General features: G+C 36.4%; 2 protein-coding genes across 3 annotated transcripts in view; one reads left to right on the forward strand and one right to left on the reverse strand.

Moving 5' to 3' along the window:
- Positions 1 to 940: 940 nt before the first annotated feature.
- On the reverse strand, positions 941 to 11,620 carry snap29 (synaptosome associated protein 29). Its single transcript, XM_038277274.1, has 7 exons — positions 11,519 to 11,620; positions 5,146 to 5,250; positions 4,283 to 4,519; positions 2,403 to 2,596; positions 2,143 to 2,228; positions 1,960 to 2,064; positions 941 to 1,718 (listed from the first exon to the last, which is right to left on the reverse strand). The coding sequence occupies exons 1-7, from the start codon at positions 11,603 to 11,605 to the stop codon at positions 1,558 to 1,560; spliced, it is 975 nt and encodes a 324-aa protein (XP_038133202.1). The 5' UTR covers positions 11,606 to 11,620; the 3' UTR covers positions 941 to 1,557.
- pi4kab (phosphatidylinositol 4-kinase, catalytic, alpha b) overlaps positions 7,541 to 14,131 on the forward strand; it is a 47,273-nt gene continuing 40,682 nt past the window's right edge. For both annotated transcript variants that reach the window (XM_038277271.1, XM_038277272.1), the window contains exons 1-7: positions 7,541 to 7,715; positions 9,849 to 9,965; positions 11,406 to 11,499; positions 12,075 to 12,163; positions 12,253 to 12,325; positions 12,408 to 12,670; positions 12,781 to 12,847. In XM_038277271.1, the coding sequence (XP_038133199.1) occupies positions 7,617 to 7,715; positions 9,849 to 9,965; positions 11,406 to 11,499; positions 12,075 to 12,163; positions 12,253 to 12,325; positions 12,408 to 12,670; positions 12,781 to 12,847 (802 nt within the window). In that variant the 5' untranslated portion in view covers positions 7,541 to 7,616. The remainder of the gene's footprint in view (positions 7,716 to 9,848; positions 9,966 to 11,405; positions 11,500 to 12,074; positions 12,164 to 12,252; positions 12,326 to 12,407; positions 12,671 to 12,780; positions 12,848 to 14,131) is intronic.

Here is a 14,131-nt window from a genome sequence, read left to right on the forward strand (position 1 = left end):
AAAATGCCTTCTTTTTTTCTGTACGACTGAAATCTATTTAGGAGGCATGTACTGTAATTAGCAAGTCATCCTGATGAATGCTTGTTGGGCCGATGGAAGCAGCTGGTCCTACACAGAGGAATGATAATGAATGGATTGCTTAACTTAAGGAGACGAGCTACATTCAACAGTACAGGTGGCACAAACCACAGAACATGTAACATTTCCTTTTTAGAAATTAATACATAACAATTATTATGTAGTTATAACACTGAATATTATACATTTGGATCTATTAAAAAATAAATAATAGGCTTAAAAGTGATGCTTTTTAGCAGATGCTCAAAAAAGCTTGTCTTGAGATATAGTGCCATCTTGTGGCACATTGGCTTTCTAACCAACTTAAAGGTATGGTGGAGGATGTTCTTTTTTAGGTGGATCATCAAAATTAGTGGTCCTCCTAAATGTCAATCATTCTGCTGATATGTTCACATAAGGCCATCCTATGCGCTCGTCACCATTTTCACTTACCGGTGGTGAGTCTGACATAGTGGAAAATTGCAAATCTTTTGGAAAGTAAGCTTGTATGAGCAATGCAGACAGCAACTTTTAAACAGAGCATGCACGAAGAGAAATGGGCTCGTGCATGCTCTCACATGCTTTTAATAGGTGCGGACACAGGGTTTGTGCATTTTTTTTAAAGTGGATAAAGTGGGTCTTTTTTTTAAAAAATCACAAAAAAATCCTCCACAGTAACCTTTAAACTGTAAAGAAAAATTGACTCTATTCATAATGAATTTATTACATATCAGTTTAATCATAATGCATTAAAAATATGGCAAAAAACAAGTATTGAATATTCGATTGTTTTCAAATAACAAATCAACAGGCTTGTAACATTTTTATGAAAAACATAATCATATCTCTTGGGCTGGAAATACATAAAACAGTGTAGAGTTCATATATTATGACTTAGATAGTGGGTTTATTCCTTCAAAGCTAATTTTTTTTTACAAATGCAACAGCTTGTTGATGCAATTCATGTTTTAGGACAACTGTCTGACAAATTCTGCAGCACCGAATCACTGAAATTTTTGAAGCACCAAATGAAAACATAATCATGACACAGACCCGATGACTGTATATTCCTATTACAGATAAGGCAAACGTGACTTGAGCTAGGTTTTCTGCTTACTTATGTTTTGTCCATACATTTGAGGTGGCTAAAAAGTGTCCAAAAAAGATAAAAAGCGTACTTAACCTATATTTCAAAATTCTTCCCATATGTGAAATTCTTTTTCTTGAAATATAATTAGGACGTTTTCCAAATGTCACCAACTTCACACATTTAAGACAGAACAGCAGTAAAAGTTGAAAGAGAAAGTAACCAGAGCATATATGAAAACCATTCCACCAGAAAAAGAAACAAGAAATCATTTATTTTCAGTGGTAGACAAAAGAAAGACAAAACAAAACAGGCTATTCTTTAATAAAAAGGCCAGAAGGAGGGATCACATGTGAGACTTTGTATGTAGATTCACATTGCCAATTTAAGTCTAAAATTGGAGCAGTCCAGTCTTATTTGAGGTTTTTAATTTGCTGGTTGGTAGCGTTAATCTTCAGATCCATTTTGTCCACTTTGTTGAGCAGGGAACCGATGGAGTCATCCTGTTCTTCAATCTCCGACTGAAGCCCCAGTCCGAGGTTCTTCAGTCTCGCCAAACCACTGGACATCTCATCTAAGGCATTCACAAGGAATGTTACACATTAGTCTCACAATGACCAAGAATTAAAAAGACCATTTAACCTTACATTAAACAAACTTTAAGAACCTTTTATTTTTTTTTACGTAGACACGTGATGACTGTTTATGGTAATAAAATATATATTCAATCATGATACATTTGAAACCATACATGAAATAAACCTGTTTTATAAATTAATGAATAACAGGGATATAAAAATGATAGATTATTTTACCTAAATTGTTGTCGAGGGTCTGGTGAGCCTCCTTTAGGTATCTGTTCTGCGGGTATCCATTCTGTCTGGATGAGCTGTCATCCATGGAAGCAGCAGCTCCAAAACCTGCAGGAAAAGAATGAGTAATTTTTTTCATGTATTTTAGTAGGATGATGCTGAAAACTTAATTTTGCCCGCTCTTACCTCCTGTATCCAACTTTCTTAGATTGGGGTGACTTGCTTGGTATTTATCCTCATGTTCTTTGCTGCTGGACATGGCAGTCTGTAGTCTGAGATAGTTACAAAAGCACCATTCAGCCAATCAGTGAAAAAGTGAAAAACAATCATAATAAAATCTAAAACTAATACATCTTCACCTAGCAGAAAATGAGTAAAAAATAAATGTAGCCACAATAGCAGGTCACAACAAGGAAGTGATACAAAGAAGGAGGAATTGAAATGACCTCTCATTAGCTTGGTAGACCTTTGGCTGTTCAGGTGCAGGCTTTGTTTCTGGTTTTCCCTTGAAGTAGTTGACGATTCCTCCCCACACACTCTTGATACTGGTGATATGCCTTTGACTGGTTTTCAGATCCTCCTCCATGTTGTCTAACATCCTGTCCGTCCTCTTCAGGGCCTCTCCCTGTCGCATCAACTCCTATACAGACACAAATGTCAAAAAAATAGGTGATATTCAAAAGAAGAAGGATGTAATATTTCAAAGCAGGAATTATGAGCACAAGTGTGTTTTTCCCTAAACCAAATGGTTGAAATTGTACTTCCACAATATAAATATAAGCTCATTGTGCAGCTACAGGTTTTGGTGCATCTCTGCGTCAGATAAGGGGAAGGCCTAATCGCTGCTTGTAAGAGATCACGACTGGTTTCAGCTGGTAGTTTATCTTTGCTATGCTAAGAGGGATTTGTTTAACAGGACATATTAGAATAATTATCAGAGCCCGAGGACATTCTAAGGATTATCAAAAGTTGGAAAAGTCTTCAGGAAGCCATTTGTCAATAATCACAAACCTCAAAATCAGTTCATTGATTCAAATGAGTTCAATCAGTGTTACATAAATACAAGTTAAATGGATGTGTCACCACATCCCATGTGCTTGAAATTTGCAGCTAAATACATGGACAAACCAAATGCTCTCTAGTGATATTTTATTAGCAGATGGGACAGAGAATGAGATTTGTGATAATGAGAAGAGGTCAGTTTGTAAAAAAACAAATGATCATGTTTGGCCTTATAATAATCCATCCATCGATTTTCCGTCATGCTTTTCCCTGCTGGGGTTGCGAGGGGTGCTGGTGCCTACAGTATCTCCAGCTGTCAGTGAGAGGCGGGGTCCAACCTGGACAAATCGCCAGTCCATCGCAGGGCAACATAGAGACAAACAGGACAAACAACCATTCACGCACACACTCACACCTAAGGAGGATTTAGAGAAGCCAATTAATCTAACAGTCATGTTTTTGGACTGTGGAAGGAACCCAGAGTACCCAGAGAGAACCCACATATGCACAGGGAGTACATGCAAACTCCACAAAGAAAGACCTTAGGCCAGAAATTGAATTCTGAATCTTCTTCTACACATTGTATGCATGCTCTCACACAAACAGATTTAAAAAGAAATTGTGGAAATCCCAACAAACCCATAGAGTTTTGGGAAATGTAACCTAGTTGAGTTTTTCATCATACAAATTGTTAATCATATTTATGAGTAATGAGAAAATGTAATACTGTAACAGAAAAATAATATTTTGACATTACTCTTTCGTTGGTCGCATAACATTGATGGAAAAAATGCATAAAACACTATAGCAACTATTACAGCATGGTAGTGGCAGCATCATGCTATGGGCTAGTTCACCTTCTGTTGTTTAGAATATTGAAGACAATCAAATACCTCCAAATTCATTGACATCAGATTAAATAAGTGGCTAGATGGTTTATGTTCCAACAGGACAAATTATCCCAAACACATAATCTTGCAGAATTATACAAAGTAGGTTTAACAACACTGATCTTTTTTATTGATTTTTGAATAGCAACAGTATCAACCCTACTGGCCAATGCAATATTTATGGGAAGTATGATCTGTATTAATTTTACTTTTAACAATGACTGAAAAGGTGTTTTAAAAATCAATCTAATTTATGGGATAAATGAGATTCGTGGCTTTTAAACTTTTAAAAGTTTCTACTGAAATAAATATTGTCTTTAAAAAAGGGATTTTGAATTTAAGAAACAGAAAGAAATACTGGGAGTAGATTTTATTTCCCAGGTATAGCCCGACAAGACTTTCATGTTCACATTTTCAGCGCTATCTGACTGTACCTCTGCAGTCTCCACACCCATCTTCTCAGATTCATAGATGAGACCGATCGAACGATAACTGCTGTCCACTGCTGACTTTGCTGTGCGCATCACTTCTTGCTGAAGGTACCTCTGCCTTCTCTCCGCATCTGTCAACCCGCTGTCATCTTCATCTTCAAAGCCTCTGTTTTTGGGTTTAAAATCTTCCTCATTGTCATCATCATCAGCAAATGGGTTGTGGGATTTTGGGTAGGCCATCTGTGAGAGAAACACAATGTTGAACTAAACAGCCTTTCACTCAAGTTTTCGGTGTGTAAGCATGATTAGCTTTAGTCAATAATGAGCTTTCACCCTCAGTATTACCGTATGTGTAATATAGAATCAATACCTACAAAAAACGCACTTAACTTTCCTATCGTTTAAGCACATTTTTGGTACCTTTTAAACTTTACAGTACGGTTAATAACACAACAAACCGTACAAAATAACTATTACAGAACAGAGTCTTTATCACCTAATCTGTTATAGCTTAGTTAGTAAAAGTGAACAGTTTAGCAGAAGTGCTGATTTTATTATTTATTTCTGCTTCTAAAGGATCAGCTGATTGAAACTTCGTAATATAGACGACTTTTATTTAATACAGAGCGCGTTAAACACATCTTGATTCCCGATTTAAGTGGTATAGCAAACATTTTTTAACGATATTTCAGAATAGGATTTGGCTGACGCTAGCCAGCCGATTAGATATGACCAATGGCCGCACCCGCTAGCAAAGAAACTACAGCTCGGCAGACTAAAAGTAAATTTAATTTCCTCATATATTGGAAAAGTCACTTTTTTGTTTGTTTCGTAAACAATGGTAAAAACCATGGTGACAGGCAAACCTTTTTACTGTCGAAATCTCCAGACGTTGTAGTTGGTCTCTCAGCTGACCGGTAGCTTCCTGTCACGTATAGTGACGTAACTACGTCACTTCGTAGTGGATAATTCTGCGTAACAAAAACGCATAAAGCAGACTGAAACTACGGTGGCCGGGAAGTGCAAACCAACAATACAAAATCCGAAACACTTTTACAAATCTTGAAACACCAGCTTCTCAAAAATGTAAAACACGCGATATCTAATCAAAGACAGAGTTGTCTTTATCAGTATACTCCCAAAATTATTTTTATATTTGTATAAGTGTAATAAGATAATAATAATAATAATAATAATAATAACAATAATAATAATAAGACATAAGATATTTGCAAGACATTCTTTCTCATGAATGTGAATTTTGTTACGTTACATTCATCATTTCATCCTCATTTCAACTTCAAACAACAAAAGGTGTTTATAGGAAAAAAGGTACGTTTCTATTTGTCATTTTGCATTTTAATACTTTTATGACGTTATTATGGAGTAATATATATATATATATATATATATATATATATATATATATATATATATATATATATATATATATATATATATATATATACACTATATTGCCAAAAGTATTTGCTCACCCATCCAAATTATTGGAATCAGGTGTTCCAATCACTTCCATGGCCACAGGTGTATAAATTCAAGCACCTAGGCATGCAGACTGTTTTTACAAACATTTGTGAAAGAATGGGTCGCTCTCAGGAGCTCAGTGAATTCCAGCGTGGAACTGTGATAGGATGCCACCTGTGCAACAAATCCAGTCGTGAAATTTCCTCGCTCCTAAATATTCCACAGTCAACTGTCAGCTGTATTATAAGAAAATGGAAGTGTTTGGGAACGACAGCAACTCAGCCACGAAGTGGTAGGCCACGTAAACTGACGGAGCGGGGTCAGCGGATGCTGACGCGCATAGTGCGAAGAGGTCGCCAACTTTCTGCAGAGTCAATCACTACAGACCTCCAAACTTCATGTGGCCTTCAGATTAGCTCAAGAACAGTGCGCAGAGAGCTTCATGGAATGGGTTTCCATGGTCGAGCAGCTGCATCCAAGCCATACATCACCAAGTGCAATGCAAAGCGTCGGATGCGGTGGTGTAAAGCACGCCGCCACTGGACTCTAGAGCAGTGGAGACGCGTTCTCTGGAGTGACGAATCGCGCTTCTCCATCTGGCAATCTGATGGACGGGTCTGGGTTTGGCGGTTGCCAGGAGAACGGTACTTGTCTGACTGCATTGTGCCAAGTGTAAAGTTTGGTGGAGGGGGGATTATGGTGTGGGGTTGTTTTTCAGGAGCTGGGCTTGGCCCCTTAGTTCCAGTGAAAGGAACTCTGAATGCTTCAGCATCCCAAGACATTTTGGACAATTCCATGCTCCCAACTTTGTGGGAACAGTTTGGAGCTGGCCCCTTCCTCTTCCAACATGACTGTGCACCAGTGCACAAAGCAAGGTCCATAAAGACATGGATGATAGAGTCTGGTGTGGATGAACTTGACTGGCCTGCACAGAGTCCTGACCTCAACCCGATAGAACACCTTTGGGATGAATTAGAGCGGAGACTGAGAGCCAGGCCTTCTCGTCCAACATCAGTGTGCGACCTCACAAATGCGCTTCTGGAAGAATGGTCAAAAATTCCCATAAACACACTCCTAAACCTTGTGGACAGCCTTCCCAGAAGAGTTGAAGCTGTTCTAGCTGCAAAGGGTGGACCGACGTCATATTGAACCCTATGGATTAGGAACGGGATGTCACTTAAGCTCATATGTGAGTCAAGGCAGGTGAGCAAATACTTTTGGCAATATAGTGTATATATATATATATATATATTACTAACAGTACTACAGTACTACGGCTGGTGTTTAAGTAAATTTGATAATTTTTCACTCCTACTAAAATTTTGATTAATTAACGATTAGGATTCGAATATTACCATAAAAAAATTATTATATATTATATAATTACATGTTATTATATATAATCATAACCTTGTAATTAAATAAAAATATTTTGAAAAAATTTCTAATGTGACAAACAGTGGTCCATGGTAAACATTTACTTAAGAATAAATTAAGTATAGCTTTTGTTTTATTACATAGGTGACATTACTTAAGTATAAACCAACTATCCATATCTTTAGAATGTTTATATGTACTAAATCTAAAAAAAAAAAGAATATCTAATGGGGAAAATTAAACATGTAGATATAAACTGAAATGCTGTAGTACTACTAATTCTATTGCTACTATAAATAAAAATATAATGAATTCCTCTCAATGATTCTGGAGGGGGGTTCAGTTGTTTCGACTTTAGATGCATGGCTTAGTTTGTCCGCGCTGAGCTTCCGTACTGCGGCTTCCCCAGCGCTAGTAGCCGCTGACTAACCTCAGCGCTGAATTCATTCCGTAGGCTTTATGTAGAGACGTAAACATGTCTGCAATGGGAGGCAGTACGAGAGGGTTTTATTTCAATACAGTGCTGTCTCTGGCCCGCTCCTTAGCCGCCCACAGACCCGCCCCGGCTGAAAAGGTGAGAAAAGAGAAGAACGAGGGATTTCACTTTGATAAACATGAACGCTAATTAGCCTAGTTGAATGATTGCTGCTGGTGTTCTGGGCTTCACTCCGCTTCCGCACAGGCGGTGTCTTTTTTATTTGGACCACATACCTGTCAGCTGTGCCTAGTTTAACGATTCTCTGTGTGTGTCAGCGATTAGCAGTGACTAATGTGGGATCCTCTGTTTATGTAATGGGTGGAAAAGTGGGATGTAGATGAAAATGTAACCGTTGGTGGTTGCTGTCTGTTATCATTATTGCTGCATCACAAAGGGCAGAGAGCAGTCCGACTGGATGAACGCAGCAGTCAAACAGGTTTATGCCATTAAGGAGAGCTCACTGACCTGTTAGAACAGGAGAGCAAATACGTATGTCTAATTTTCATATAGTGATATAAACATTTGGATGAGTCATGCATATGGAGCCAAGTATTCACACACAATAAATTAATTTATCTGAGTTCATCAGTGTCTTAATTATTATGGTCTGTTATTTGCTTCAAGTTATTTGTTTTGTAAATTTTGAATAAAGCAAGTGACCAAAAGGAAAATTAAAAACAAGCTCAAGATACATATTTTTTTTTAAACCATTTTTAGCAGTTGTTTCCAACTGATACTTACAAACTGGGATACATACACCTGTTGTCAATGGCGGTTCTAGACCAAATGTACCAGGGGGCCAGGAGGGAGGCAGCGTTGTGTTCATGGGAGCACAGAAAAGCATGAAATAAAAAAAGGGCAAGGGATAAAAAAAAAAATAAGAAAGCTGCATCAAGTAAAATTTCCATTCAATTAGGTTTAATTAAAATTCTGTTTCTTATTAGGTCAATATACATTCAGGATTTAGGGATTTTACACATTTTTTTTCACTTGATTTAAGTTAAAAATTTTTATTTTATTTTTTTTTATAAAATCTGAATTAGAACTCAAGAAAAGCTTGAGCTTTTGAAAGAGCTTTTGAAAAAAAAAACATTTAGTAGATAAAAACTGGGATCTCAATACCACTGAATCCTTATTATCACCTTTTTGTTTTTGAATTATTAGTAAAACAGAATTTGTAAAGGGAAAAAAAAGTAATAGACATGTTCTACAGGGGCACTGGCCCCCTTTTATTAATGCTATAATCTTACATCGAGGGTGATTTCTGAATGGATATTTGAATTTATTTAAACATTTTGATTTCCTGGATAATCTATGATGTTATAAACGTATGCCTGCAAATCAATAAAATCAGGTCTATTCTAGAAAGATATTGTGATCTGCTTTTATCCATTCTAATACGTGTTTACATCAAGAGAGTAGGGAGAAAAACTAGGTCAATCTGTCATCATTTATCAAAATATTCTTCTTTTATATTGAAATATTCTGTTTGAATCTGACGAAGACCTAATTCAGTCCAAAAAGAACTTTTTTAAAAGTGTTTTTGCGACAAAAGATATGTATATTTACTTATGGCTTAACATTCGTTTCCAATCTTTCTATTTCTTGGTTTAAAAAGAATTAAACACAGTTGTTGTAAAATGGAAAGAAGTTGCCATATCAAATCTAATTTTGGTTTGATATGGCAACTTCAGAGGGAAATAATATGGCCAGCTAACGTTATACTCTGTAGAAGGCTATCATTTTATCAGTTTTTATCACTCTACCCAGAAACAACAACTCATATGTTTTGTTTTGATTATCAAATACATCAGTACATCATTCTTTAAATAAGCTAATTTAATCATAACATGCATTTCTATCCATGGGTGCATTAATCTTACCAAAATCTTGTGTCAATAAAGGGTTAAATCTCAGTTTAAAATCCTCCTCTGGATATTAAAATATTCTCAGTGCTCAAAACTGTCTAAAATGTCTTATTCCAACTTGTGTCTTTTTTTTTAAGCTTAACAAATATTTAGTCCTAATATCTTGACTTAGTTGTTTGTTTAAATATAACCACAATAACAGTCATGCATGTGTTTATATCCCTACCCAACTTCACACAGAAGACATCACATTTTAATTCACATTATTCTGTTTATTTCAATATAATAGTGCTCTAGTGTAACTGTTTGCACCAGCAGGTATATGTTTTTATCTTAAAGTAATCTGTTTGTGCTCGTTCAGGTCCAGAAGCTGCAATGCATGTGTCCAGTGGATGTCCGTGGTGTGTTCACTTTAGATGTGCGACGCAGAGATGCGGTTATTGCGCTTGCTGTGTTTTTGGTGGAGTCGGGCCTGCAGGTAGGCGTTTAGTGTTTCTAAGGAGTTAGCAGCTTTATTGGCCTTAAGAGAAGTTTTATACCTTCCATGCATAATTTATAGCAAAAAAGTGCTAGATGCTGCATACTTTTACTTTTAAAGTGTAGATAGAAATGTTTAACATCATAAATAGATATTTTCAATCTACACTTTTTAGACTTTTATTAAAACGTAAAACTCAAAATACTCAAAACCAATTTTCAATACTGTAGGGGAATAAATAAATTTAAATGTTTATGGCATAGTAATATGTTATTGACATGAAAAACTCACCTGTAATCTCAAAATGGGACATGCTTACTCAACAGAAGTACAGATCCAATTTCTTGAATAATATGTATGTATGTGTGTATATATATATTAGGGCTGCAAGTTGATTAATCTGTTGATTATTTTTCCATTAATCAGTTAAATTATCGGATAGCCAAAGGTTAATTAAAAAAGACTTTTTACGAAACTAAACCAGGTGAAACTCCAACTTTTCCACATGAGGAGTTCTGGATAGAGCATATCGAGAGACGATTTTTATCTTGAATGCAAAATGTTTATATATTTTTCACAATCTTGGTATAATTACTGCTCTAAGTGGGTTGCTCTGTCAGCTAAAGGCATGTTTTAGAGTCTCTATACTGCAGTTAACAATTAATCTATTACTAATAGTTGATCGATCGATCAATCAATAATCGAATAACCACGATTAATCTGATTAATTGTTTCAGCCCTAAAATATATATATATATATATATATATATATATATATATATATATGGTAAATAAAAAAATGGCATGTACTTATATAGTGCCTTTATTCAAGTTGGGAGACTTGACCAAAGCGCTTTACTTTACATTCATTCACCCATTCACGCACACACTCACACACTGATGGTGGCAAGCTACATTGTAGCCACAGCTGCCCTGGGGCTCACATATATATATATATATGCTCATATATATATATATATATAAACATTCTTATTTTATCATATGATATACATATTTTATGATCCAGGTACTAATTAAAACTGAGCTATAATGTTTTCAATTTCTTTGTTTTATCAGATAACCAGTATTACAGTAGTTAACTTTTTGCTTCAACACTCTCACAAGGCTCCACTCTATGTGTATCACTGTACTTAGCTTATTTCAGTAATCTCATTAAGAAGGTGATTAGACATTAAGTTGACCCTGTAATCCTCTAAACCAATCAGGTTAAGACATTCTTCGTTACCGTCTGATTTTATAGAGACTGTTTCTCAACTCTTAACATGAATGTTTTTTTAATATTGTCAATGATTCCAGATAGGCTGACAGATTTTTTTAGCCTGCCTCATAATTGTGAGCTTTCAGAACCTTGTAGGTAAACTAAGATAATCCCAAGTGCATTTGTTTCTGGAATGCAATGATTTGCTTTTCCTCCTGCAGCACAAAGACACACTTGTTCCCTACTTGCTGAGTCTATTGAAAGGCCTGCCACGAGTCCAGTGGATCGAAGAAGGGTTGGGAAAGAAAGAGAAGGGTATGTGAAATCCTCTTACCTTTGATTTACAGCAGCCTTTATGTAGATGCGACAGCAGTAGGCTAGAGGACCATTTTTCTAAGTCTTTACAGCACAGTTGTAACATCAATTAATCATTTAACATGAGGAAATTGAGTAACCCATGCATTTTAACTTTTACAAGTAAATGTAAAAACCCTTTGTAGAAGGCGGTTTCAAGTTTGGATCTTGTTGTGTTGTATAATGGGGTATAAAGGTTCAAATTTGAATAACTGCTGGTTTGCTCTTGCTCAGTCTATTGAACGGCGACAGAGCAACATAAATCCATGCAGAACTGTATCCTTAAAGTGCAACTTACTCTAAATAGTACAAAACTGTTATATTTTCATTGGAGCTTAGCATATATATATATAAATTCATGGTTTGATTTATAGTAAAGGGGCTTATGTCGGCCCAACATGGTATTGGAAAAAATTCTCTTTCTTACTCGTTGTTCCCTTGTTGTTATCTATTAAATACTGTATATGTCTTTATACTGAATTTGACTTTTTATTTAAATTTGTGTTTCCATGTTTTATTTATTTATTTTTTTTTAGATTTTCTTCCAGTTGCAGAAAACTTCAGTTTTTGTCTAGTGACACTTTTATCAGATGTGGCTCAGAGAGACCCAGGTTCCCGGCTTGAGGTCAGCTGGAAATGGTTGAACATGATTTTTGACTCCAGGGGAACACATTTATAAATGCTAAGGTGTTGTTTATGCTGCCTTCTCTGCAGATCCTGAACACCATACTGGAAGTCATGCAGGCTTTTCAGGATATGGTTCAAACCCCAGATAATCACGACAAAGGTATATATAAAAGTAAAAAAAAAATATCTACTTTCTTAAAGTTCCGTTTTTTTTCCTGAGAAACAAACCTTTTCTTCTGCAGTTTTCTTGTGCCGATACATTGTTCCGGGTCTGCTCGGTATGGCTCGAGCATTCGGACGCTACAGCAACACAGAAGAAGCCCTGCTGTCCAAGCTGTTCCCCAAAGACTCGCCTCAGATCCGCTGCGTAACAGAGGAAAAAGAAGGCGTGCGGCGTAGATCCTTCAATGACTTTCGCTCTATAATGCCATCTTCGTTGCTCACAGCTGTTCAGAGTGACACTCTGCGCAGGCGAATGGCGAACAACCTGGATTCCTCTGCACAGGTTTGGATGTTGTGTGGATTGACAGATCTGTGTGCACAGCTTCAGATTAGTAAATGTTTCAGAACCTGTATCTTTCTGATGCCAAAGGTGTCTAATTTGCTTTCTTATAGATCCCTACAGACCCAGCAGGCCACTCACCCTGCTCTCCCACAGCGCCTGGCCCACATTATTTTGAAGGTAAAAGTAACAAAGCTAAATTCTCCTTGATTACTTTCCTTCAGGTTATCAGGGCCTTCATGGCCTTACATTGTTAATTGTACACCTTTTTTCTTTAGTGTATTTATTACACATTTATATGAAACACCAGCAGAAGATGAGGCATAATGGTGAAGTGGACGAAAAAATGAAAGAAATTCAATTTCTGTCAAGGACACCAGAGAAAAGAGGGCTGCATATTTACATGTAATGTGTTCAGATTAATTTTACATCAAAAGTAGTATTTAAAATCAACTACTACTTTGCTGATTTGAAAGAAACTGATTTTCAGTTTAATTTGACGTTGAGCTTTGCATTTCAACACTTTTTGTGTTTGTCAATTATGTGAGATATAAATAAAATCCACTGATTAATATGTTTAAAATGTATAGAAGTTTGATAGTTGTGGGTATTTTTTTTTTAACCATAGGATTAATGCAAACTGAAATTTGTAGGGAAATCATATTTAAATGTCAAATCATTCTGGCTTAAACATGTATATAAATGTACTCTTTTTCATAAGATATTGTACCAAAATTTACATAAAAAAAAAATCCTGTCTCAAAAGCTGTTGTTCTTTTTTTCCGTTATCTTATGCAGACCAGTTAGTTATACGTCAGCTTGTACACCTAATTCCTGCCAATCATATATAAAAGGTAATCTGTCAATCAAATGTTGTCGGTCATAGCATCTTGATTCATATGTTGCTGCTAATAGACGCAACGGTTGAAATAAGAAATTAGAATCATTTCCTTTACCATTGAGTTACATCCCAGTGTTCACTGGGATGGACGGCTGTAGAGCAGGCGTAGAGCTAACAGAACGGCCAGCGTTGCGAGGCAAGGGCTCAAACATATACGGCTGTAAGCCTCCTACACCAAACCAAGCTTCCGCTGCCCTGGCGTCCTCTTCCACAACATCTTTTTCCTCTAAATTAAAAAAAGTATGATGGTGGAGACTCATCCACTCAACATCTCCGACACAAAAATCTCCTCCTCTTGCATGCTGTCCATAGCATTCCTTGACAGTGTCCTTTTTAGTCACCAATTTAGTGCCACTTCCTCCCAATGTAATTTCCCACTGGGAACCTACTAGTACAACAATGCGTACGAGAATCCGGCCACAATCAAAATTGCTTGCAAACCTTCCGCCACAACAATCCCGCCCTCTTGATAGACAACCAATCACATTCACTTTATTCACTTGTTTAAAGTCGAGTACCACTCGGGAGAATTCGGAAACAGTTGGAACAGCCGTTTCCCTATG

Source organism: Cyprinodon tularosa, unplaced genomic scaffold (genome assembly GCF_016077235.1).
Source record: "Cyprinodon tularosa strain WSP-4 unplaced genomic scaffold, ASM1607723v1 ctg130, whole genome shotgun sequence".
NCBI lineage: Eukaryota > Metazoa > Chordata > Actinopteri > Cyprinodontiformes > Cyprinodontidae > Cyprinodon > Cyprinodon tularosa.

Excerpts from the sequence above, each read along its gene's own strand:
- snap29 (XM_038277274.1), bottom strand. The coding sequence starts at position 11,605 with ATGTTACAACTGTGCTGTAAAGACTTAGAAAAATGGTCCTCTAGCCTA. Across the intron at positions 2,229-2,402 it reads GTCTACCAAGCTAATGAGAG|ACTACAGACTGCCATGTCCA; the intron begins GTCATTTCAATT and ends TAACTATCTCAG. Across the intron at positions 1,719-1,959 it reads GACCCTCGACAACAATTTAG|ATGAGATGTCCAGTGGTTTG; the intron begins GTAAAATAATCT and ends TGAATGCCTTAG.